At 42.9% G+C, this 26,025-nt stretch overlaps 4 protein-coding genes across 8 annotated transcripts; 1 reads left to right on the top strand and 3 right to left on the bottom strand.

The window, feature by feature from the left end:
• Positions 1 to 763: 763 nt before the first annotated feature.
• LOC139389640 (RNA polymerase II subunit C) lies at positions 764 to 6,112 on the bottom strand. Of its 2 annotated transcripts, XM_071136545.1 has the most exons (9): positions 5,856 to 6,112; positions 5,454 to 5,503; positions 2,457 to 2,525; positions 2,304 to 2,356; positions 2,061 to 2,189; positions 1,912 to 1,963; positions 1,609 to 1,777; positions 1,439 to 1,513; positions 764 to 1,196 (listed from the first exon to the last, which is right to left on the bottom strand). In XM_071136545.1, exons 1-9 carry the CDS (start codon positions 5,939 to 5,941, stop codon positions 1,052 to 1,054), a joined length of 828 nt encoding a protein of 275 aa, XP_070992646.1. In that variant the 5' UTR covers positions 5,942 to 6,112; the 3' UTR covers positions 764 to 1,051. The 2 variants fall into 2 exon arrangements, with proteins under 2 accessions (XP_070992646.1, XP_070992727.1); XM_071136626.1 differs by lacking the exon at positions 5,454 to 5,503 and having other exon boundaries at positions 5,856 to 6,028.
• LOC139389461 (cytokine induced apoptosis inhibitor 1) lies at positions 5,242 to 21,075 on the top strand. 3 transcript variants are annotated; one of them, XM_071136347.1, is made up of 9 exons: positions 5,242 to 5,317; positions 15,893 to 16,055; positions 18,167 to 18,310; positions 18,396 to 18,475; positions 18,562 to 18,730; positions 19,239 to 19,315; positions 19,405 to 19,526; positions 20,369 to 20,450; positions 20,557 to 21,019. In XM_071136347.1, exons 2-9 carry the CDS (start codon positions 15,899 to 15,901, stop codon positions 20,665 to 20,667), a joined length of 942 nt encoding a protein of 313 aa, XP_070992448.1. In that variant the 5' UTR covers positions 5,242 to 5,317; positions 15,893 to 15,898; the 3' UTR covers positions 20,668 to 21,019. The 3 variants fall into 3 exon arrangements, with proteins under 3 accessions (XP_070992448.1, XP_070992379.1, XP_070992522.1); XM_071136278.1 differs by lacking the exon at positions 5,242 to 5,317 and adding an exon at positions 14,498 to 14,740 and having other exon boundaries at positions 20,557 to 21,075; XM_071136421.1 differs by lacking the exon at positions 5,242 to 5,317 and adding an exon at positions 14,627 to 14,740 and having other exon boundaries at positions 19,242 to 19,315; positions 20,557 to 21,007.
• On the bottom strand, positions 6,319 to 14,692 carry LOC139389388 (coenzyme Q9 homolog (S. cerevisiae)). Its single transcript, XM_071136153.1, has 9 exons — positions 14,559 to 14,692; positions 12,672 to 12,906; positions 9,051 to 9,186; positions 8,798 to 8,940; positions 8,591 to 8,675; positions 8,034 to 8,138; positions 7,554 to 7,709; positions 6,817 to 6,870; positions 6,319 to 6,547 (listed from the first exon to the last, which is right to left on the bottom strand). The coding sequence occupies exons 1-9, from the start codon at positions 14,614 to 14,616 to the stop codon at positions 6,512 to 6,514; spliced, it is 1,008 nt and encodes a 335-aa protein (XP_070992254.1). The 5' UTR covers positions 14,617 to 14,692; the 3' UTR covers positions 6,319 to 6,511.
• LOC139389294 (protein arginine methyltransferase 7) lies at positions 21,041 to 25,918 on the bottom strand. 2 transcript variants are annotated; one of them, XM_071135938.1, is made up of 17 exons: positions 25,491 to 25,918; positions 25,210 to 25,246; positions 24,872 to 25,021; positions 24,600 to 24,708; positions 24,174 to 24,286; positions 23,856 to 24,085; positions 23,572 to 23,752; positions 23,367 to 23,494; positions 23,085 to 23,223; positions 22,883 to 22,966; positions 22,724 to 22,771; positions 22,541 to 22,627; positions 22,214 to 22,375; positions 22,056 to 22,130; positions 21,735 to 21,895; positions 21,495 to 21,591; positions 21,041 to 21,379 (listed from the first exon to the last, which is right to left on the bottom strand). In XM_071135938.1, exons 1-17 carry the CDS (start codon positions 25,583 to 25,585, stop codon positions 21,221 to 21,223), a joined length of 2,055 nt encoding a protein of 684 aa, XP_070992039.1. In that variant the 5' UTR covers positions 25,586 to 25,918; the 3' UTR covers positions 21,041 to 21,220. The 2 variants fall into 2 exon arrangements, with proteins under 2 accessions (XP_070992039.1, XP_070992128.1); XM_071136027.1 differs by having other exon boundaries at positions 21,735 to 21,892; positions 25,491 to 25,754.
• Positions 25,919 to 26,025: the final 107 nt, after the last annotated feature.

The raw sequence follows: 26,025 nt of genomic DNA, 5'->3' as shown, positions 1-26,025 counted from the left end.
AAAGAGGCGAGGAGAACGCGATTGAGATTATCCCCAAAATATCAACCCTCTGTTTTGCAGCCGTGACTAGATTGGGCTCGAGCAGCACCGAAAATGTACATAAATCATAATTTGGTGGGTGCTAATATTTGTCTTATTTCCCACATGTACAAGTGTGTATTAATACGCACCTGTGAATTAGTCATTTGTTTTCTTTCCATATCCCAACTCTCCTGGAGACACCTTCTGAGAGTGGTGTCATGGCCAGGGTCTGCCATTATCAACTCTGACCCTGGAACAATTAGGATTACGTGCCTTACTCAAGGGCAGATTGTTCATCTTGTCGGCTCAGGGAGTCGAACTAGCGGTTACTGACCCATCGCTCTAATAGCTATGCTACCGGCTGTCATGCCAGCACTTCATTCGTCAGGACAGGTTGTAGGCTACACTTACGCTTTGGCTGAGTACTGAAAAACTGGGACCCTGTAATGCTAATTAAAGCTAACAAAATCAACCCAATTTCCTTTCCTTAGTGGTAACTACAATAATGAAATCTGATCACTTATTCAGCCAAAACAGGCCAGTGATGCATGAGTTGGATACTGTCTGAATATCAAGTATTGATCGCAAGACACCATTGCGATTCTTTAGGTTTCTCTTCAAACATTGATGTGACACCTTGTAGCCTACATTAGTAGTCTACATATACCCAAGTCACAATGACTGCTCACCTATGCTCTAATTCACCACCTTATTTAGATTAAAAAGGCAATCACTTTCAAGCTGGATGAAAATGGGGGTTTATTGAAAAAAAAAAAAAAGTTCATTCCACAATATACAATTTAAAAAAAATAATCCTGCAAACAACTTCTACAAAGCAGAGATGTAGACAAAACAATATGGTGGATGATGTAGAAACAACAGATGATATCAGTAGGTGAGCTGAAATGGTTGGATCAACATTTCTCCTGCCAATATCACAAATTTGCTACCATCAAATAAATCCATCATTTGGAACTGGGTCTGCTTCTGATCTCTGTGAGCAGTGTAGAACTGGCTAAAACTGCAAGACTCAGTTGATCGTGAGGACATCACTCTGGATTTCATGGCTCAGCTGGGTCTGTAAATCACTCAGTTTCTTTTTCAGCACTGCCAGAGCAGACATGACGATGGTCTCCGGTCGCAGTGAGCCACACGTCTCCACGTTGTAATAGAACCTGCAAGTTTGTGCCACAACAAATTAACAGTGACATCTCTACCATCTTTCCTACTGATCATTATTCACCAACTTTTGTCATCACATACTGCTTTAACACCATCAAAACCTGTATCACACAGTCATCATTGGAATGCGACAGTTGACACTGAAGGACACAAATGCTCAATAACAGACATGTAATTCAATACATTGGTACTGACTGGTAAAGAACCATTTAGACTCCAATTAACTGATACTCACCTCTCAGGTTTGCCATTGGGGTCAAAGGGTGCTTGCACCTCATCCTCCTCAATCTCTGAGTATTCACTCTTTGGCCTGAGACAGAAAAATTCTGGGTCAATTCACAGTAACTCTCCCACTCACAGAATACGGTCATGGGTCTCCATTAAGAACATTAAAATGTAACCCACCATTCCTCTGGCCGTGGATAAACAGTGTGCCTCAGTGCATTGTCTGGGTCATACTCAAAGGACACCCCTGCTGTAGGGTTCCACTTGGCATGCTCCTTGCCAAAACCCTTTTTGGCATAAGCTCTGAGACGCAGCTCCTGACCCTTCCTAAGCTTCACCAGCAAAATGTCTGACGAGAGGAAGGAGGCAGAGCCAAGATGAGGAAGAGGGTAGAATGATAGTGCGAGAGCGGCAATGAATGTAAGAGACCAAATATTTATAATAAAATACTTTAATAGAAAACCATTGGAAAGAGCAGCCTACCATCCTGTTCAACATAGTCATTGGGATCATTGTCTCGACTCTTGGAGGTCACCTAAAGATCAAATAAGATAAGTCAACTCGCTTCCGAACAAAATAATAAGGGGAGGAAAATCTGTATGTGAATTACTGTTGAATGGAAGCTCACTCACAGGAATGACTCGAGGGTGGTTGGACAGCAGGTCTCGTGAGGTCACATGGCGGGTCTGGTCCTCTGTGCAGCGAACGTCCAGTGTCAGTTCAACAGAGCATTCTGGGCAGAAATCGTCACATGTACAGTCCTGCGGTAGACGGGAATAGGTGAAAAGACTTAGTGGTTTTATCTTCAAGTGAGCATGGCTGGCAGCATAACTTTCAGCCATTGTCTGGTCTTCATCAGGTGTCCAAATGCTTACTCTGGAGTACTGCATCTTGTCCACAACATCATCACTGGTAAGGGGAATAAGACCTGAAAAATGTGACCATAGACTGAGTTAGTGATCAGTACAATATTGGTATAAAAGGAGAAAAAAAACATAGAATCTTATAATAATACATTAACTACATACCCACTCTGTGAGCAATAAACTCGTCGTGGATCACAGAAGAATTTGCATCAATTTGAATCCAATCAATAGCTGAAATTAAACAAGGACATGAACACTTCCAAAAATATTAATCATTGTGGGGACTGGGGAGAACATGACTAACAAATGTCTACACGTTCATGAGATTATAACAACCACGGGTGATGCTGCATTTTACCTAGTCTGATTAATCAGGCTGTAATACACAATTGGTGTATACACAGCCTGACACAAATGCCTGCAAAATCATCTAAAATGTTCCTTACAAGCCAGAATGATGAATAATATTACATTTAAAAACGTACTCTTTGTCTGTGCTGTTAGTCTTTCAGCTTCCGGTAATATCAGAACATATCCACAGGAAAGTATTGTTTACCCAACTTTAGAGAGACGGTAATATGCCTCTATAAAAAGTTGAGTAAACAATATTTTCAGGTGGGTACTTTGTCTCAATTATTGACAAGAGTAATTGCAGACTGCAATTAGGGGCATTTCTGATATGAAGTTACACCCATTGATGCTCGCCATTGGTCTGTGGACATTTCTTTCGCTTCAGGGACATCAGTTGTTGACTGTAGCAATGTAGCTGAGCCTAACCCCAACCCTTTTCCTAACCTCATTCTCCTAAACCTGCCACGCCAGTAATGATCCTAACCAGCCACGTTAATGATCCTAATCTCAATTCAAATTGTATTTATCACATGCGCCGAATACAACAGGTGTAGTAGACCTTACTGTGAAATGCTTACTGTCAAGCCCTTAACCAACAATGCAGTTAAGAAAAATATTGACTAAATAAAATAAAAAGATCAACAATAAAATAACAACAAGGCTATATACAGGGGGTACTGGTACCGAGTCAATGTGCAGGGGTACAGGTTAGTTGAGGTCATATGTACAATACCGGTCAAAAGTTTTAGAACACCTACTCATTCGAGGGTTTTTATTTTGACTATTTTCTACATTGCCAGTTTCATCATAGCACTTGATAGTTTTTGCGACTGCACTTGAAGAAACTTTCAAAGTTCTTGCAAGGTTCCGTATTGACTGACCTTCATGTCTTAAACGGTTCTTGATATAATATGGACTTGGTCTTGTACCAAATAGGACTATCTTCTGTATACCTCTACCTTGTCACAACACAACTGATTGACTGAAACGCATTAAGGAAAGAAATTCCACAAATTAATTTAACATCTGTTAATTGAAATGCATTTCAGGTGATTACCTAATGAAGCCAGTTGAGAGAATGCCATGTGTTATTTCATCGCCGAGCAGTTGCCATACCAGGCGGTCATGCAACCAGGTCATGCTCTCGATACAACTGTAAAACTTTGAGGATCTGAGGACCCATGCCAAATCTGTTCAGTGTCCTGAGGGGGAAATAGGCATTGTTGCGCTCTTCACAAATGTCTTGGTGTGTTTGGACCATGATGATCGTTTTCCTGTAGTTCACAATCATCTCCTTTGTCTTGATCACGTTGAGAGAGGTTGTTGTCCTGGTGCCACATGCTCGGAGTACACGTCCTGGTAAACCGCCTGGCCTTGTGAATGTTGACCTGGCGAGCGTGATCACACAGTCATCCGGAACAGCTGGTACTCTCACGCATGCTTCAGTGTTGCTTGCTTCGAAGCGCACATAGTAAGTTAGCTCTTCTGGTAGGCTTGTGTCACTGTGCGGCTGGGCTTCCCTTTGTAGTCTGTAATAGTTTGCAAGCCCTGTCACAGCCGACGATCTTAGTCCTGTATTTATGCTTTGCCCGTTTGATGGTTTGTCTCAGGGCATAGCGGGACTTCTTATAAGTGTCTAGGTTAGAGTCCCGCTCCTTGAAAGTGGCAGTTCTAGCCTTTAGTTCAGATGTTGCCCATAATGAATGGCTTCTGGTTGGGGTATGTACGTACGGTCAACAATGTCATTGATGTGCTTTGATGAAGCCGGTGTCTGATGTGGTATACTCCTCAATGCAATCGGATGAGTCCCGGAACATATTCCAGTCTGTGCTAGCAAAACAGTCCTGTAGCTGAGCATCTGCGTCATCTGGCCACTTCTGTATTGAGTGAGTCACTGGTACTTCCTGCTTTTGTTTTTGCTTGTTTGCAGGAATCAGGAGGATAGAATAATAGTCAGTTTCGCCAAATTGAAGGGGAGAGCGAGCTTTGTACACGTCTCTGTGTGTGGAGTAAAGGTGGTCTAGCTTTTTCCCCCCCTCTGGTTGCACATGTAACATGCTGGTCGAAATTAGGTCAAACAGATTTGTTTTCCTGCATTAAAGCCCCCGGCCACTAGGAATGCCACCTCTGGATGAGCATTTTCTTGTATGCTTATGGCTTTATACAGCTCATTGACTGTGGTCTTAGTGCCAGCATCTGTGTTGGTAAATAGTCAGCTACGAAAAAAAATAGAAAACTCTTGGTAAATAGTGTGATCTGCAGCTTATCATGAGATACTCTACCTCAGGTGAGCAAAACCTCGAGACTTCCTTAATATTTAATTTCGCACACCAGCTGTTATTGAGAAATAGACAACGTAGCTGTTCTTTTTTGCAATTGCACAGAAACCATCCAACTGTATATTATCCATGTCTTTGTTCAGCTATAACTCAGTGAAACATAAGATATTTGTTTTTAAAATCTGCCACGGTCCTTATCCTAACCTATGCAAACAAATAATTTGTGTCGAGAAACCAGTATCATAACACCGGAATTGACCAATGGCAGGCACAAATTGGCGTACCTGATAAAGGAACGCCCACATCAAGAAACGCCCCGAATTGCGGTTTGCAATTACACCATATTGCAAATTTCGAGCAGCTGAAGGAAACATCTCACATACAACCGGTAGAGTAAGTTTACATTTTATTTTCTATAAACATTGTCTTGTAAGGACAATTTATTTACACGATTTAGCAGCTATTCGTTTCAGGCTGTATATACACTAGTACCAATTAATTATGTACAGCCTGATTTAATCACTCTTACCTATTGTTGCAACTTCTGACATAAAGACACGTCGGATCGAATTCGCAACCCTGTATAAATAAGATAACACACGTGAAAGAATGAATGTGAAACTTTAGACAGTAGCAGTCTCTTGTAATAAGAATATGATCTAGCAGCAAGCCCTCCATGTCGTCGAGCACCACGACCCCAGATAAGAGCCAGGAGAGACAATGGTTTAAGCCCCGGTGCGCCACCCTTGCAAGCCAACTAACGTTAGCTAGTTAGTCACACGTCTGTTTCCATTGCAACTTATTTATTCATGTACAACGATCAAAACATTTACAGCTGTGATTATCAAGTTTATCGCAGGCGCGCTAACATTGGCTACCCTATCGCAAGCTCGCTAACAACTTTTTGATAATCAGTTGAATGGTTACTCACGACAGGTCGGTGTTCTCAATGACAAATTTAACATTCTCATCCGTCAGTTCTGTGATCTTCACTATTGGCTGGTTAGCATACGGCATGATTAACGTATAAGAAAAGCAATTTACATTAAAGTTTACACGTCTTGTCGGTCTAAACAACGCCACCGGGAAGGCCTCAAATTGCTTACCGCTTATTGGCCGAAATAAATCAACTCTGATTGGTCAGTCGTGGTGGGCGGGTTCTTTTTAACATCCGGGTCACACCCCGTGACGTCCAGAAATATGTTCTAAATTTAAAAAAAATTGCACCAAGATAAAATCCATGCAGTGTTGTTAACGCATTGTAGGAACTCCTAGAGATAGGTGTTAATACACACAGTATATATCTAATAAAGATTTGTTTCTTAGTTGACACTTTCCGATTATGCTTTGTCCTCATCCTAAATCAATTTGGGTGAAAAACAAATAGAAAATTGTTCTGTTGTAATTAATCTGTAATTTATTTAGGAACTCTCAATGGAGCCGAACAAAAAATGTTTCAAATACAATCACATTTTTGTGTCCTTTATACAAAAGGGATAGGAGTGGGTATGAGGGAAAACCAATTGAAACAAACTCCTGACTGGCAGAGATTAGAGGGGATGGTGGAACAGAAATAGCCATCTTGTTTCACCGTCTCTGGTTAATTCCAGTTAGATTTTTCAGCTGAAAAATAGAGAAATCTCCAGTCACTACTAAACACACAAAATACAATTGGAACTAAACAAATGCAGTGCCTGGTATTATCATTTAAACAATGCAGAATTTGGGGGAAAAAAGCCACCTAAGGTTACAAGCAATGAGGCTGTGCGTGTTCAAGACACAGATACAACATATCTTCACAATGTCTAGAGAAGCGTTTAAGCTGTCAATGTGTTATAATAATCCTTTATTCTGTGCATCTCAAACATGCATATTCTCTCTAGCATCCTCACCGTAACAGCAGCTCCCATAAGCCCCTGCACCACTGCTTCTCCTGTGGATGCCACCTACAGGACACAATAGCAAAAGATGTCAATTACACGTATTGAGTTCCCTTAATATAGGTTGTATACTAGTGAGGTCTTTCTAATGATTTATAAATTTTACATTTCATTACTGGTGACCATTTACCTACACTACCGTTCAAAAGTTTGGGGTCACTTAAAAATGATTGTTTTTGAAAGAAACACTTTCTGCCCATTTAAAATAACATAAAATTGATCAGAAATGCAGTGCAGACATTGCTAATGTTGTAAATGACTATTGTAGCTGGAAACGGTATATTTCTTTTTAATGGAATATCTACATAGGCGTACAGAGGCCCGTTATCAGCAACCATCACTTCTGTGTACCAATGGCACGTTGTTAGCTAATCCAAGTTTATCATTTTAAAAGGCTAATTGATCATTAGAAAACATTTTTGCAAAAAGGTTTTAATGATCATTTAACCTTTTAAAATAACTTGGATTAGCTAACACAACGTGCCATTGGAACGAAATTTTTGCCGTTTCCAGATTCAATAGTCATTTTACAACAAATGTCTACACTGTATTTCTGATCAATTTGATATAAATTTAATGGACAAAAAATGAGCTTTTCTTTAAAAAACAAGAACATTTATAAGTGACCCCAAACTTTGAACGGTAGTGTATATTAAGAGACTATACACAGCCTGAGGAAATGGTAGTACCCGTTTGGTGGTGTCGGCCATGTTGACAATATCCTGGATGCGGTTGTCAAGGAAGTTCCAGGTGTCCTGGAAGTCTTCTGAGGAGTCCTGTACCATCACCAGCTCTGTGGTGTTATAGATCCCGGTCAGTGCAGCTCGTTTTGTATACCAGTTCAACTGAGATGAGAACAGAGGGAAAACTGAAAAAATAGGATTTTGATAAACAGACACAGCATAGTGGTTGTTGACAGACTATTCTAAAACCTTTGTCATGATGGAAATATAAATATTTGGATTAGACAAATGTCAGTAGCACACATGTAAAATAGGGATATTATAGCGCATAGGAGATGGATTAAAGGAAAAACTGTGCTAAAAGTGAGAGGGAGAGGTGGTGAGTAGTAACCTTTGCAGAGGCAGGCCAGATAGTATGAGGTGATGATGAAAAGGGGTGAGGAAGACATGGGGAGAGGGGTATTCAGGCGGAGGGGATCGACTCACATCTGTGGAGCGGTCTCCAGCATAGTACCAGATATCATCCACCAGGGTGGAGAGGTGCTTCAGACTGTTTGGTATGTTGTGTGGCAGAAACAGAATACTCAAAGCCTGGAGAAAGGAAGATGTACTTTAATCAGCAGGGAAAAAATATTTGTTAGAGTGTAATAACAAATAATAATTGGGAGAGACTAAGAATGTGGATGGCAGTGATACATTTCTAAGTAAGCTGTATGGCACATTTGTGCACAGCTCATAATGGCTGGAACTGAGAAATCGGAATGGCATCAAACACATGGAAACCATTTGTTTGATACCACTCCAACTATTCCGCTCCAACCATTACCACAAGCCAGTTCTCCCCAATTAAGGTGCCACCAACCTCCTGTGGTGTACAGGTGTAATAAATGGTTGCCTCTTAATGTGTCAAAGACGTTACAGGATTAGGTTACCTTATATCAAGGAGTAGCTTGAACTGGTTCAAGGTGAGGGGATTAACTGTCAGTTGTCAAGGTCTAGGGCACATAGGAACCAATTGTTATACTGTGTTGTGTGCAAGATACCTGTGGCCAATTATTTATGTATGGGGTCAACATCCTCAATCTGGTTTCCACTGCATCCCTAAGAAACTCTGCAGTTTTCTTTGGTCTGCAAGAAAATCTGCAGTTAACACATGCTCACATACATACCAATAACAAATCACATACATGTTTGAATCCTAACTGCAATATCATTCTTCCACCTGCTAATTTTAGAGTGCGGGAACTTACTCTGCCTGACCAAGTTGGACCTGATTGTGATGCTCTGCCAGTTGCTTTGTTAGCTGGGTATTGGACTGAGCTATGAAGTGCAGGACCAGGTCCCCTGCCCCATTCTGGAACATTCCACTGGAGGCTGCTGAGAGACCCAGGGTCTGCTCAGAGGAAAACAGTGATAGGAAAGCAACAATTATATTTAGTCATATTACCTTACACTCTCCAACCACACAACTACAGTGAATCCAACATCCCTAAACTCACTAACCTCAGCTCCTGCTGAAATGGCTTCAACAGTCCAACCATGTAGTGGGACAAAGTCCAGCGCAGCATTAAGGATGCGCACTTGCAGTTGCTCCTCTGTTTCATAGTCTTCTCCTTGTTCTCCACTCTGGTCTACATAACTGCACCATCAAATCAAAGTTTATTTGTCACGTGCGCCGAATACAACAGGTGTAGACGTTAGTGAAATGCTTACTTACAGGCTCTAACCAATAGTGCAAAAAAGGTATTATGTGAATAATAGGTAAGTAAAGAAATAAAAACATTAAAAAGACAGTGAAAAATAACAGTGGCGAGGCTATATACAGTAGCGAGGCTACATACAGACACCGGTTAGTCAGGCTGATTGAGGTAGTATGTACATGTAGATATGGTTAAAGTGACGATGCATATGATGGACAGAGTAGCAGTAGCGTAAAAGAGGGGCTGGTGGGTGGTGGGACACAAGGCAAATATCCCGGTTAGCCAATGTGCGGGAGCACTGGTTGGTCGGGCCAATTGATGGTAGTATGTACATGAATGTATAGTTAAAGTGACTATGCATGTATGATAAACAGAGAGTAGCAGCAGCGTAAAAGGGACACAATGTAAATAGTCCGGGTAGCCGGACTACCCTCTGTAGTGCCTTGCGGTCGGAGGCCGGGCAATTGCCGTACCAGGCAGTGATGCAACCAGTCATGCTCTCGATGTTGCAGCTGTAGAACCTTTTGAGGATCTCAGGACCCATGCCAAATCTTTTTAGTTTCCTGAGGGGGAATAGGCTTTTTCTCGTGCCCCCTTCACAATCGTCTTGGTGTGTTTGGACCAATCTAGTTTGTTGGTGATGTGGACACCAAGGAACTTGAAGCTCTCATCCTGCTCCATTACAGCCCCGTAAATGAGAATGGAGATGTGCTCGGTCCTCCTTTTCCTGTAGTCCACAATAATCTCCTTATTCTTGGTTACGTTGAGGGATAGGTTGTTATTCTGGCACCACCCGGCCAGGTCTCTGACCTCCTCCCTATAGGCTGTCTCGTCGTTGTCGGTGACGTTGTCGTTGTTGTGTCATCAGCAAACTTAATGATGGTGTTGGAGTAATGCCTGGCCATGCAGTCGTGGGTGAACAGGGAGTACAGGAGGGGACTGAGCACGCACCCCTGGGGGGCTCCAGTGTTGAGGATCAGCGTGGCAGATGTGTTGCTACCTACCCTTACCACCTGGGGGTGGCCCGTCAGGAAGTCCAGGATCCAGTTGCAGAGGGAGGTGTTTAGTCCCAGGATCCTTAGCTTAATGATGAGCTTTGAGGGCACTATGGTGTTGAACACTGAGCTGTAGTCAATGAATAGCATTCTCATATAGGTGTTCCTTTTGACCAGGTGGGAAAGGGCAGTGTGGAGTGCAATAGAGATTGCATCATCTGTGGATCAATTTGGGCGGTATGCAAATTGGAGTGGGTCTAGGGTTTCTTGGATAATGGTGTTGATGTGAGTTATCAGCCTTACAAAGCACTTCATGGCTACGGACGTGAGTGCTACGGGTCTGTAGTCATTTAGGCAGGTTGCCTTTGTGTTCTTGGGCACAGGGAGTGGTATTACAGACTCAATCAGGGACATGTTGAAAATGTCAATGAAGACACCTGCCAGTTGGTCAGCACATGCCCGGAGCACATGTCCTGGTAATCCTTCTGGCCCCGCAGCCTTGTGTATGTTGACCTGTTTAAAGGTCTTACTCACATTGATCACGCTCTCCGTAACCACACAGTCGTCCGGAACAGCTGATGCTCTCATGCATGCTTCAGTGTTGCTTGCCTCAAAGCGAGCATAGAAGGGATTTAGCTCATCTGGTAGGCTCGTGTCACTGGGCAGCTCTCGGCTGTCCCTCTGTAATAGTTTGCAAGCCCTGCTACACAAGACGAGCGTTTCTTGATGGTGTAGTATGATTCAGTCTTAGCCCTGTATTGACGCTTTGCCTGTTTGACGGTTCGTCTCAGGGCATAGCAGGATTTCTTGTAAGCTTCTGGGTTAGAGTCCCACACCTTGAAAGCGGCAGCTCTACCCATTAGCTCAGTGCAGATGTTGCCTGTAATCCATGGCTTCTGGTTGGGGTATGTAAGTACAGTCACTGTGGGGACGACGTCCTCAATGCACTTATTGATAAAGCCAGTGACTAATGTTGTGTACTCCTCAATGCCAACGGAAGAATCCTGGAACATGTTCCAGTCTGTGATAGCAAAACAGTCCTATAGTTTAGCATCTGCTTCATCTGACCACTTTTTTATAGACCGAGTCACTGGTGCTTCCTGCTTTAATTTTTGCTTGTAAGCAGGAATCAGGAGGGTAGAGTTGTGGTCAGATTTACCAAATGGAGGGCGAGGGAGAGCTTTGTATGCGTTTCTGTGTGTGGAGTACAGGTGGTCTAGAATTTTTTTCCCTCTGGTTGCACATTTAACATGTTGATAGAAATTTTGTAGAACCGATTTAAGTTTCCCTGCATTAAAGTCTCCGGCCACTAGGAGCGCCGCCTCTGTGTGAGTGGTTTCCTGTTTGCTTATTTCCTTATACAGCTGACTGAGTGTGGTCTTAGTGCCAGCATCTGTCTGTGGTGGTAAATAAACAGCCACGAAAAGTATAGCTGAGAACTCTCTAGGCAAGTAGTGTGGCCTGCAATTTATCACAATATACTCTACTTCAGGCGAGCAAAATTTAAACTTCCTTAAATTTCATGCACCAGCTGTTGTTTACAAATATGCACAGACCGCCCCCCCCCCCCGTCTTACTGGAGTGTGCTGTTCTATCTTGCTGGTGCAGCATATATCCCGCTAGCTGAATATCCATGTCGTCATTCAGCCACGATTCCGTGAAACATAGGATATCACAGTTTTTGATGTCCTGTTGGTAGGATATTCGTGATCGTACCTCGTCTAGTTTATTGTCCAATGAGTGTATGTTGGCGAGTAATATTGACGGTAACGGCAGCTTTCCCACTCGCCACCTGCGGGTCCTCACAAGGCATCCCGCTCTGCGTCCTCTATACCTGCGTCTCCTCCTCTTGCAAATAACGGGGATATTGGCCCTGTTCTGGTGTTTGGGGAATGTCCTGTGCTTCCTGCTTGTTGAAGAAAAAATCTTAGTCTAATCCGTGGTGAGTGATCGCTGTCCTGATATCCAGAAGCTCTTTTTTGCAGTAAGATACAGTTGCAGAAACATTATGTACAAAATAAGTTACAAATAACGCAAAAAAAAAGAGAACACAGCGTAGACGGTTGGCATACACACGTCAGAAGTAACGTAAGAACAAAATTACAATGTTGTTCCAGTTGCAATGTAAACTCTTGCGGACAGATGCACGTAACAAATTGTAGCATCTGTCAATTGGAACTTTGTTCTGGTACTCATTTTTCAGGTGTGGCCAATAGACTGGCTGAGAGTTACGGTTTAGACGGGTGGAGATTTCGCTAATCTCGTTAGTACATTTTCTAACATGTCTCCCCCCAGAATTTATTTGAGCATCTGACACACTAAAGATGTTAGTTCTGGGTGTCCAAGATCAGCAGCAATGTCACAATGTGGTATGGTAATGTTATGCATTGGTATGGTGTGTAAGTGTCAGTTTGCAGTATCATCCTAACCTGATGTTGGGCTGGGGAGCCTCCTCAGCAGCAGCAGCTTCCTGCGCTGACGTGGCTGTGTCATGTTCAGATGGGTGAGCTTGATAATGTTTGTGGAAAGTTGTAGTCGGGGATGCGGTGGAGAATAGAGGGACTGGGATGGACTTATCCTTGTCCTCCTGAAGCCGAAGTGCAGCACCGTGCAAGCCTCGTCTCAGGCCATTACACTGGGGACTGGATGTTTTTGGAACCACCACTAGAATAAATAATCAGAGAAAGATGCTGTAATTATGTTCATACTGAATCTTTGCATCCTGTGTCCTGAGCACATGTATTAGCTTAACTTATACTGAACAAAAATATAAATGTCAAATATTTTACTGAGTTAGTTCATGTAAGTTAATTTAAATAAATAAATTAGGCCCTAATCTATGGATTTCACATGACTGGGAATACAGATACCTTCAAAAAAAGGTAGGGGGATGGATCAGAAAACCAGTCAGTATCTGGTGTGACCACCATTTCCCTCTAGAAGCGCGACATCTCCTTTGCATAGAGTTGATCAGGCTGTTGATTATGGCCTGTGGAATGTTGTCCCACTCCTTTTCAATGGCTGTGCAAAGTTGCTGGATATTGTTGGGAACACGCTGTTGTACACGTCAATCCAGAGCATCCCAAACATGCTCAACGGGTGACATGTCTGGTGCGTATGCAGGCCGTGGAAGAACTGGGACATTTTCAGCTTCCAGGAATTGTGTACAGATCCTTGTGACATGGGGCTGTGCATTATCATGCTTAAAGCGGCAGATGAATGTCATGACAATGGGCCTCATGATCTCGTCACTGTATCATTCAAATTGCCATCGATAAAATACAATTGTGTTCGTTGTCTAACTTATGCCTGCCCATAGCATAACCCCACTGCCATCATCAGGCACTCTGTTCACAACGTTGACATCAGAAAACCGCTCGCCTACACAACACCATACATGTGGTCTGCGGTTGAACGTACTGCCAAATTCTCTAAAACAATGTTGGAGGAGCCTCATTGTAGAGAAATTAATATTTAATTCTGGCAACAGCTCTGGTGGACATTCCTGCTGTCAAGCATGCCAAGTGCAACCTCCCTCAATTTTAGACATCTGTAGCATTGTGTTGTGACAAAACTGCCTTAGTGGCCTTTTGTCCCCAGCACAAGATGCACCTGATTAGCTTATTTACAATGATGGCCTACCCTGGGCCAAACCCTAACAACGCTGGGCCAAATGTGCGCCACCCTATGTAACTCCCAATCACGGCCGGTTGTGATACAGCCTGGAATCGAACCAGGGTCTGTAGTGACGCCTCTAGCACTGAGAAGCAGTGGAGAAAGGCTCAATAACAGCGACGTAAACAAATTCATGCACAACATTCTAGAGAAAAGCTTTTTGTGCGAAATAAAAATATCTGGGATATGTTATTTCAGCTCATGAAACGTGGGACCAACACTTTATATTTTTGTTCAGTATAGTTGCCAAATAAAGGGTGGGGGAGTCCCTAGGTAGTTTGTGAAAATACAAGCAGGCTGACTGGACTCGCCACCCTCTCACAATTTAAGGGGTCAATTATTGCATACTAACGTTACCTAGCTACGTGTATTGCAATGAAGAGCTTAATACTTGCAGTTCTGATAACTAAGTTAAATGTTTTCTTGCGCTGAGATGTAGCTTGCAATGAGTAGTTAGCCAACATTATGTAACCTAATTCTGTCCTTCATTATCACCTTCTCCGATAAGTGTGTTCCCATTGGTTGGCTAGCTAGTTAGCAAGCTCTCTTGCGATTTAGACCTAAATCAATCTACACGATTACCAAAAAAAAGTTCCTGAGCTAATGTCTAGACTAAGACCAACTAGCAAGTCTTGGCTCACCGCTGCCAAGACATCGAAGGGCTCTTCCAACTCGAAGTCCTTGTAGCAGCGCCGCCATATCTAGCTACGAACTGTTTTTTGAAGATATCAGACGCGTCATTTTTACGCGACTCTCTTTAAGCAGCACGCAAGTCGAATATTTCCCAGTTGTTTTGAACGAGGCAATTGTTTTGACCGGAGAGGTAAGTTAGCAAGCAGGTGATCTAACTTTGACCTATTTAATGTTCAGAATTCTCAAAGTGAAAGCGGAATTAATACACGTTTTGTTGAGTTTGCATAGCGAAAACATAATTTTTGATTGGAACTTTTTAGCTTATACTAGCTAGCGTTAATGAACTTCTATGTCACGCCGTTACTAGCTGGCTGGTTGTCACAAAGACAATTAAACGAGGCGATAAGACCAATATAATTTATAGAACACAAGTTGGTTAAATATGTTTGATGGTGTCTGTTTGACTGGTAGTAGTGTCGTTTGCCAGGTTTCTAGTCGGTTCTAGAATATTACACATTTCATGTGTGTTTATTATGAGGTTGGATTCTAGCCCTGAACTACAGAGACACTAACATTAATCCTGATGTATGTGTAACTGATGCAAGGTGCTGGCTGTAACTAGTCCTGAAAATGTGAAATCCTAACAGTAAAGTATTGTTTATGTTTCGCAATCATTCAGGTCATGTGACTGCTGCTATCAGGGTGCTTTAGTCAAAGATTATCTATTATATTGACAAGATAGTCGAGTGACCGCTCTAACAATGGAAATGCATGTTCTCAAAGATGGAAGGCAGGCGAGATCAGTGATAGGGCAGATACGCGTGTGAATAACAGGTGCACAACTCCAATATAATTTGCCGAAATGCCACATGCGTCAACTTATATCACTGCATTCGTAACAACCTAGCCATTACGAAGCATATTTTCGATCAAATATAAAAGTAGCAAATTAGCAATAATTTGTTTTAATTGACCTGCATAAAAAAAATACTAAAGGGAAAGGGGGGTACCTAGTCAGCTGTACAACTGAATGCGTTGAACTGAAATGTGTCTTCCGCATTTAACCCAACCCGTCTGAATCGGAAAGGTTCGGGGAGCTGCCTTAAATCGACATCCACGTCTTCGGCGCTCTGGGAACAGTGTACAAGGACAGATTTTGCAATGAGTAAACCCTATTGCTTCGTGTCTTCCCCTGGTCTAGTAAAACTCCTGTCTCCCTGCTGTGTTATCAGCAGGATGTCCACCCACTCAGATAAGTCAAGTCTGATAGGAGAAGCTGTCCTGTGGTGGTTTCTTTAGTCGATTTTAAATTACATTGAATTAATTGATTGCTGCTTTGCAGGAGGACATGGCAGACCTTGGTGTGAAAGCAGGAGATAAGGTGCTTTTGGTGTGGAGCCAGCCTTCGTCCCCAACAACCCTGAAGGAGCTGGCAGAGAGTCTAGGGGCCATGGTTGGCACCGATGGCCTAGTGTCCCTGGAGAATATGGAAAGACTTATGATGTGTAAGTTTATTATCTATGCGTATTCATCTGTAATTTGTTTATTTTTTTATTTAACTAGCTTTCCTGCAACATTATTTTGTTGAAATAATAAATCTAGTTGATTGCACCCAAATTGCCATTTTTTAAATTATAGGATTCCTGTAATGTTCAATAAATATATTAAGTAACATCTGATTTGGACCCCCCCCCCCCCCCCCAATGAGTAAGACATGAGGATTACAAAGAAATGGTCAAAAGCCACCCACGGATCCCCCCAACAACCAGTATACAGTATCAGTTCTCTATGTCTAACAAGTAGTATGGAGCTGCAGCTCTGAGTATTGTTTTTTCATGTTATGTAATGTATTCCCAGTGAGTTTGGTGATATCCCTCCCTGTTGTTCGGTTTATGTCCCATCCTACATCCTGATATTATCAAGTTCTGACCACTAGATGATGCTGTTCTGTATTTTCTGTTTTGTTATGACAGCAATCCATGCTTTCTACCTTTTTTAGCATTTGTGGCACAAATCCAATGCAAGTTAGTAGCTAGGTTTCCAACCAATTTAGCCACAGATTTCCATCTAAATATTTTAGAATAAAGAAAATATGCGTATTCTCCCAGCAGTGGTGTATCCACCAAACGGACTTGTTGTGGATAAAAATCTGTGTGTGACGACCTGAATAAAAATCAAAAGTTCAACGTGTTTCCAAAACTCTACCGATTAGTTTTATCACAAACTGTTGTGTTAAATAGCAAATGTGTCTACTATTCTGGTCTTGGCACATGCGCTCTAGGCATCAGTTTGCAGATAACCTACTGTAGGGTATTCTACATGATGAGATTATTAATTTGTCAAATGGCAGTCAAGCATCAATCATCATGTCACCAGAATATTATCAATATTTATTTGAAAGGAGCTTCAAGATCACCATGTACTTTCACCATCGTGAAGTTCATCATCTATTTCATCTGTAGCCTAATAAACTGCACGGTTTCCCGAATTGTAGTGGGAGGACCACACAACATATCATCTCGTAAATCCAAGTTTACTTCAATATGATGGTTATTATATAAATATTTGCGCATAAAAGCGTTTCCACCGCCATTCTCGTATAATTAATTTAACTGACACAAAAAGATCCCACCAGGTCGAACAAACAAATTCTGTTGGCATTTAAAAACCTAAACGTCCTGTTTCCATCACAGCTGTCATGATTTTTTTTTTAAAATACGGTATGTCTTTAATCGTATAAAAACTGTGGATGGAAACGTGGTTAATGGTACTTAATATTAGCAGTTTCATGCTTCATGTCCAAATCATCCTAAAGTATCTTACAATACATTTTATAACTAACTCAATAGCAAAAATGCTATTATAGCTAGCGTTGACTTGCATTGGATTTGTGCCACAAATGCAAAAAAGTTGCAGTTTGGCAAAGTAAACAAAACCAAAGCTTGGGTTGCTGTCATAACTTGTCCATAAACTGCTTACAGGGTAAGGAAACCAATATGTATTTTTCCCTTTAACATTGAGGGGGGCTTTTTGACGTGGAACGACCCACATCTGGACCCACATGTGGAACGACCCACATGTCAATGCATGGGTTTAAGAACAAGCATAGGCTAAGTGTTGTAACAGATCCTCACGTGAATGAGTGTCACTATAAATCAAACTTTATTTGTCAGAAATTACCTACTAGCAAGAACAGCACCATCTAGTGGTCAGAATATCAGGATGTAGGATAGGACATAACCCTAACTGCTCCATACTACATACAGTACTTGTCAGACATGGAGAACTGATACGGTATACTCGTTGTTGGGGTGGGTTTGGCGTGGGGGGTCCGTGGGTGGCTTTTGACTATTTAGTTGGATTCCACATGTCTTATTATTAGAAAAAAAAGTTTGGTTCAAATCGGATGTTGGGTATATAAACAGAATAAAGTTGGAGGAATGCAAATCTTATCTGCTTTTAACTACAGGATTTTTTTTTTTTTTAATCTGAGCTGGTGGGTGTCATGGGTGTGAACATCCCATGTCTGATATGTCTAGCTATATATACAGTTGTTATAAGGGCATCGGATTGTACAATTTTATTAACTACATGCTCTTTTCTCTCCTTTCCTCAGCTTCACATGCAGCATCAAGCTACGACTGGGTCCTCTCAAGTGTACTCTCTGACAGCTTTTCTGTCCACACCTCAGAGACACTTGCAGAGATGGCCAGAGTGATCAAACCTGACGGAAAACTAGTGCTTGAAGAACCTGTTACAGGTAAGAAGGTGCAAAGTGTTTGAGTGTCCTGGTCATGATTGAGGACACATAGTAAAGGACTCAGATTCTTGACACCTGTCCTTAGGAACTGATGACCAAAAAGTGAGGACTGCTGAGAAGCTTATATCAGCCTTGAAGTTGTCTGGCCTGGTGTCAGTGACTGAGGTGAGTAAACCAGCACTGGAATGTCATAGATTCACTCCTCCGGGCACTGTGTACTTTACACATTTTTTCTTTACCAACATTGACAGGTCAGTAAAGAACCTCTGACCCCAGAGGCTGTGTCTGCCCTGAAGACATACACAGGCTTCCAGGGTAACACTCTATCCAGGGTGCGCATGTCTGCTTCTAAACCCAACTTTGAAGTGGGCTCTTCAAGCCAGCTGAAGCTTTCCTTTGGGAAAAAGACCTCAAAACCAGGTATGTGGAGTTCTCCTTCCTTCTGTTCACATTTCATAGTATTCCTCCTGGTCTCCTTTGAAAATGTAATTGATAGTCCCTGGGTTCGTGCCCAGGCTCTGTCGTAACCGGGAGGTCCGTGGGGCGACGCACAATTGGCCTAGCGTCGCCCGGGTTAGGGGAGGGCTTGGTCGGTAGGGGTGTCCTTGTCTCATCGCGCACCAGCGACTCCTGTGGCGGGCTGGGCGCAGTGTGCGCTAACCAAGGTGGCCAGGTGCACGGTGTTTCCTCCGACACATTGGTGCGGCTGGCTTCCGGGTTGGATGCGCGCTGTGTTAAGAAGCAGTGCGGCTTGGTTGGGTTGTGTATCGGAGGACGCATGACTTTCAACCTTCGTCTCTCCCGAGCCCGTACGGGAGTTGTAGCGATGAGACAAGATAGTAGCTACTACAACAATTGGATACCACGAAATTGGGGAGAAAAAGGGGTAAAATTCAACAAAAAAAAATGTAATTGATTTTTGTTTCAGTAGACAAACCTGTACTTGACCCCAATGCTGCCAGGGCGTGGACCCTGTCAGCCAATGACATGGATGATGATGATGTGGTGAGTGATTGATTGATGTGTATTTTTTAGTTTTTATATTTCTCTGATGGTGATTCTCAATATGCCACTCCCTTGTCTTGTCTTCTCAGGACCTGGTAGATTCAGATGCGCTGTTGGATGCAGATGACTTTAAGAAGCCAGACGCATCCTCCCTCAAAGGGCCCTCCTGTGGTGACGGAACCACCAAGAAAAAGAAGGCTTGCAAGAACTGGTAAGAAACACCCCTCACTCTTTCTTTGGTTCCAGAAAAGAGGGCTCACCCATACACCAACAAGTTAGTTGGCATCATCACAAGTGATAAAGTTCAACTGATTATTGAATATCTCTAGTGCAAATATGGAGATAATCACACATGGTTGCCTTGTATCATAACTATTCTCTTGTAAATGTCCCCCACAATGAAATTGGGGAGGCGACTGTGGATTTGTCTCCAGATTGAAAATGTGAACTTTGAAAGGTCACACCCCTCACCCTGTTTGACCTTAAGTCATGAAATTCAGTACATAGGGCCCTCTCCCCACAAGGAACACATTTGCCTCAGGGACCCATAAGGTCAGATTTTCCACCATTTTAAATTTTGTAAAAAAAAACACTCTGCTGGCATCAAATGAGTGGTGTATATATATAATCTATGGACAAAGGTCTCTCAATTTAATATTTTCCGGAATAGTACCTGGCCATTATTGACCAATAAACATGGGTGTGGTCTGGCACAAATGTATATAAATCGGTCAATGATATTCATATTGTAACACAATTTTGGTGCATATGTTGCAAACACTCAAGTATCAACATATGCGAGGACATTCATATCAACCACACGGTGACGCTATAACAAGCAATGAACATGTTTAACGCAGTGCTGAAATATGAGTCTAGCAAACCTACGCATTATCCAACACAACTGGCCTGATTTTATAACTTGGGTGAATGATGCTTCTTGCCATAGAGATCTGGCATTTACAAAATGACACTTAGTCCAAGGGGGTCGCTGCATCATTTGTGGGGGACGGCATGCTTACTGTTGCCTTGTTTGTCATTACTCCTATGTAGCTCATGTGGTCTTGCTGAGGAGTTGGAACAGGAGAGCAAGGGTGCCAAGACAATCAGCCAGCCCAAGTCCGCCTGTGGAAGTGTGAGTGTCACTCTTTGCCCTTATGCTACCACCATGGCTGTCAACACCAGCATCTTTGTGAAGCCAGTTTGTAATTGTTGACCTGATCTTTTGACCTGTATTTCAGTGTTACCTGGGCGATGCCTTCCGATGTGCCAGCTGTCCGTACATTGGGATGCCTGCCTTCAAACCTGGGGAGAAGATTGTACTAGCCAACACAGGGCTAAATGATGCCTAGGAACAACCACAATATATATTTTCTGGAATATCACATTCCTTACATCATTCTAACCTCCCACCCCCTGGAGTCAATGACCAATGCCAGGTTCTCACTGAGATGGTCAGAATGGCTCTTCTACATCTCATGTTTGAAGTAAATGTATTTGGAGTAGCGAAACAATCCAGGTTACAGGCTTATTTGACCATGTAAAATTGTTCCTGGACATACAATGCAGATTTCACAGGGCACTCACCATATTAACATACAGGTGTCCATAAAATGTCAGTTCAATTGTGTATATTACTATCTGTATTGTTTTCTACTAAAATAAGTCTTATTAAATGGGAAATCCTGAAAATAGACTAAGTCATTTACAGACTCAATGACAATCTTTCAATCATGGCCTGTTTATATATTCACTTTCACACTTAAAAGCACAAATACAGTATAAAACAAACACCATCCATCAGTATTTGGTTTTACTAGAGTCATTTGGGGCTGTATTTGCAATGTCTGTCCTCTTTATAGAAGCCAACCCAGAGATGTCCAATTTCATGTGTACCACTACAGATCACTGTGAGGCAACTGTGAAGTCCATTTTGATATCCCCGATGCTGGGTTCAAAGGTGAAACTAAAAGACACTGAGGCCCTTCCATCCCCTGAGCTCTCCCATGGGGACCTGAAGAAGTACACGCCTTGTTTCCGATGGAGACTCCATTCACAGGCACCCTACAGGGGAATAAGAGGGGTTAATTTACTATTTAACCTTTATCAGGGATTCATACTGAATTACAGAAATACAAATTGCAATGCATTAGTAGTATTGAATGAGTGATGTTAGTACCTCTTCACTGACTGGTCTCGTCAGGCCCATGCTAACTTTGATGTCATCATTCAGTTGGTACTCCATCCACAAGGCCACACCATGGCATCGTCCCCTCCTGTACAGAAACACAAATGGTGTTGGGGACCATTTGGAATGTCGTTATCAGAGGATATTTGAGAATGTACTCTTGCTGGGAGATAATGACAATTTACTTACCGGTATGAGAAATAAAATTCTGACCAAAATAAGAGTCCATACCTCGTAAATGGTAGTGATCCCTGACATCTGATTGGCTGTTCAGGAACACACTGTAGGAAGTCAAAGGTCATGACAGCTCTGGGCTGGGTCAGGGCCCGACACGGGTACTCCCATAGGGGCTGTGGCTCGGCCTCATGGGACTCACGGAAATCCAGAGACTGCTGCGCGAGGAGCGTTAAAAAGGTGCACTGCTGTGAGTGAGAGCTAATGAATAGACTCGAGCAGTGCCCATTCCCATTGATAAGTGTATTTTTCTCCAAATGAAATGGTCCATTCACTTAAAGGTAGTTTAAGTTCATATTGAAAGAGGTGGATTCTAACCTGAACCATCTCATCCATAGGTCCAACATCAAAGCCTTCACATGTACCACAAGGAGCTCTTATCCTCCACAGATCCTGACAGAGGTTGAGTGAATGAGAGAGGCACACAAGTTCAAAAGTTTACTTTTCATTTTACTACAGATGCCAATATCTCTTACCTGAAACTCCACAGCGACCATGCACAGAGTGGCAGAGCAAGGCAAGATGGTGGCATTGGGTGCCAGCAGACGGACCAGGGCAGTACGACAGTACCAGAAGTACAGGGAGTGCCAGGGCAGAAGACTGGTGCTGAAGTAGGGCTCACCTATCAACACGGATATCTAGGGGACACATGACATAATATAAATACATTCATCAAATAAAAGCAGTAGAAAAGAGTAACAACTTTTACAAGTGTAAAATAGTTTTTGTACAGACACTGTTCAGGGGATTGTAATACTGTATATCATATACAGATCACCCCCAAACAGTGTTACCGTTAATACCTGTTCCCCCGCCAGGTCAGTACTGGACAGCTGGTCAGGACGAATCCCCAGAATCTGAACTCCACTCATGGAGTTGGCATTCAGCACCTACAGAGATATATACACGTTTTAGCAACCCTGTGTTCATTGACTTTCACTAATAGATTTGAACGAAGTAACAGCTTTTGTTATGGGGACTCTCACTTGTTCAATGACCTGCTTCAACATTCCAGAGTTTTCCAAACTGAACACCTGGATGGATACAGACAAACCTTAGTGTGGCTTTGTTGGAATCATTTCAAATACCAAATAGGTGAGTAAACATATACAAGTAAGAGCATGACAAAGTTAAAATAGTAATACCTTCTTAGCTCCAAGCATGTGAGCGAAGATGGGTAACAGACTCCCATCACTGACCCCTACGCACACGCTGTCTGGTTTTATAACCTAAAATTGACAAACACCCATATTCATTATTTGTATCGAATAGTAGCTACACCATATCCATTATGGCAAAGCCGCACACACCCTGCTCTATGCCTGACCCTCAAACCTCATCACTCACACTGCGTAGAGCTCTGACGTAGCTCTGTGTGCGCTGGCGGTCGTTGAGCTCCCCGAAGCGTGTGCGTGTCCACACCAGGTGAGCCTGACAGACGCAACATGGCCGGCAAGGTGGTGCCTCACTCAACATGCCCTGTTGACTGAGAGGACACATAATAAACAAATCACACACAGCTCTGATGAAACAACCTTTACTCACCCTTCTTTGTTTGTGCAACATTAGGTAACTACAGACAGTTTTGTACATCGAAGTAGTGTGTGTGTGTGTATAGGAGTTAGTTACCTGTCTGGCTGTAGGCTGTACCACAGGCTGTAGTCGTCATGGGAAACAGTAAGGCTAAGTTCCTCTCCCTCTGCCACCCTCCTCTCCACAGGAAGGAAGTAGACACTCTGCATCCAGTGATCCCGCCACTAAAAAGACAAACACAAACATTACTTCCTCAAACTGTATCACACATGTACATCCATGACATACCCACTGCACTTACAGGAGCGGACTGAGGGTCTGGGTAGGTCCAGCTGGGAGCCATGGAACACACGATGGAGCCGCTGGGGTCCATGTCTATGTCCCACCAGGAGAGGACCACTTGAGCTCGGCCACTGGACTGAGCTGGGAAGCTGGAGGAGTGGGACTGAGGGGCACTGCTCACTGGCTTACTGAAGTCCACACTGAGAGGGAGAGAAGAGAGAAAAGCATAAATTACCACTGAATGGAGAAGATTCATTGGGAATATATGATCAATACATGTTTGTTCAACCATGTGCATCTCACCTGAACATGGTGCAGAGAGGCCCTAGTGGTGTGAAGCGGTGAGGGGGCACCTGGCTGAGCTGGATGTCACAGACCGAGTGGGCTCCAGCACAGTGGCTTACAGCGGGAGGAGGCAGCAGTTTGCGACCATCCACCTCCATGGGTTGTAACTGTGCCCAACTCCACAACTGCTCTGACTCCACTAGCTGGGCATACACTGTGGCACGGTGGGGCACAGCCTCACAGCCCGCCTACAGGAGAAATACACATCTGCTTCACACGTCTGACTATTTTTCACAACACACACACGTGCACGCAAGCACACACAGACACACCTACCTGGACCAAGTTGAGATGAGCGTGTTCATAGCTGGGTAAGGCTCCCTCTCCAATTAGTTCAGTGTCAAACAGCTCTGTGACGAGGACATTGGCTCGAGTCTCCATGTCTCCATCTGGAGTGGAAACACATGTAGCATTCTTATGTTAATACAGTTGAGGTTATAAAGTTTCCCTGTACAGTTAAAGAAAAGTGCTCCAACGTGGATGTAACTGCACTGTATGAGGCATATTTCAGAAATATTTCAGGCCACAGTTCATTACATGGGTTATTGTTAAGGTGATTCAAAAACAAACTTTGCACTTTCCGTCAAACTTGGAGTTAGTCACCCACAGGAGTGATGCTGCAGCACAGGCCATTGGAAAATACATTTTTGAATCAGTACAACTATACATCACATGACTGTGTGTGTGATACGTGTGACTTACCTAGGCCAACTGTCACTTCTGTAGAGTGTTTATTGATGATCTTGATCTTGTCTGAGAAGCCATTTTTCTTCACTATTCGGAAAGCAGCGTCTGCCATGGGCTTGAAAACCTATTGGATGAGAAACAAATCACAATTAAAATGGTGTTTCAAAATCAATTCTTCCATAGAACACCTTTTCCTATATTCCATTATCCTGTCATTAAAGGTGAATTCTAAACGCTATTTGATTGATTTGCCAATGGTGTGTGGGTTTCAGCAAACTCATGCTCACCTCTACAGCGTAGCAGTAGTCAGCCCCAGCTGTGACAGCCATCATGGACAGCAGTCCTGTTCCAGTGCCAATGTCCAGAACAATGACTTTCTCACCCCGTGCCTTCACTCTGCTCACAGCAGCCCTGATGCCCTGGTAGTATTTCTCATTCTGGAGGGCAGACAGAGGTTAAGATACATCAGTGGTTCCCAACCTGGGGTACTAGGCCTACTGATAAAATGCACGAGGGGTACTTCAGGGGTACCCCCCGGGCAGAGAACCACAGAAACATACAGGGAAAGTACAAACTATATGTTGTAAGTGTTATTTCCTGTCAAAGGAAGCATGGACACACTCACCCTATCGTGATCGTGCAGCATATCAGCATAGCAGGACCTGAGAAACAAACCGGTGATCATAATTTGATCAGATATGGACGTGGGAACACTGCCTAGACGCCCCGGACGCTAAATCCAGCTCACCTCATAGTTAAAAAGTGATTTGACAAAAAGACAGAAAATAGTGCTTTGTATAGCTAGTGCAATAAATTAATATTAAATTATATACAAACGAAATGTTGCATTGGCGGAATCTTTTAATGGAATATAAGTGGTTGGCTTGCTAGCGTAACGTTAACTACCTGGCAATCTCTTGATGGTAGTCATACTCCTCACTCTCCTCGACCCAATCCAACGCGCCTGTGGCCGGGTTGGCACGTCCGCAGAAAGTCTTCATTACGGTAGCTATATATCGATTCCGATGCCGCAGTCTTGATTCAATATAATATATTGTATTCCAGAATAAAACTGTTTTTACACTAATCCCTACCAAATTGGATTATGGCAGCATTGCTTTAACGGGGGCAGACATGTTTTTTTCTCCCCAGGAATGTCAATTGGGGTGTATTCATTCCGTGGATTCTGTTGGAAAACGTTTCTCAAACGGGACAAAATGGACGGAAACTACCTGAATGTGTCCAATAGAAACTCAAGTTTTACTCCGTTAGCTTCTGTTTTGTTCTTAAACGGTCAACGGTTCCCGTAATGAATACCCACCTGACGTCACCCTCCAAGTCACATGACTAGTGTCAAATTAACCCCTTGTAATCTGAGCGCTTCTGCTCTTTTTTTTCTGGCAGTGTATACTTGTCATTGTAACAGATTCATCAACTATTT

The sequence above is a fragment of the Oncorhynchus clarkii genome, chromosome 1 (genome assembly GCF_045791955.1).
Source record: "Oncorhynchus clarkii lewisi isolate Uvic-CL-2024 chromosome 1, UVic_Ocla_1.0, whole genome shotgun sequence".
Taxonomy (NCBI): domain Eukaryota; kingdom Metazoa; phylum Chordata; class Actinopteri; order Salmoniformes; family Salmonidae; genus Oncorhynchus; species Oncorhynchus clarkii.
Note: the sequence above shows the minus strand (reverse complement) of the source record. Positions and strands in the feature narration are given on the sequence as shown.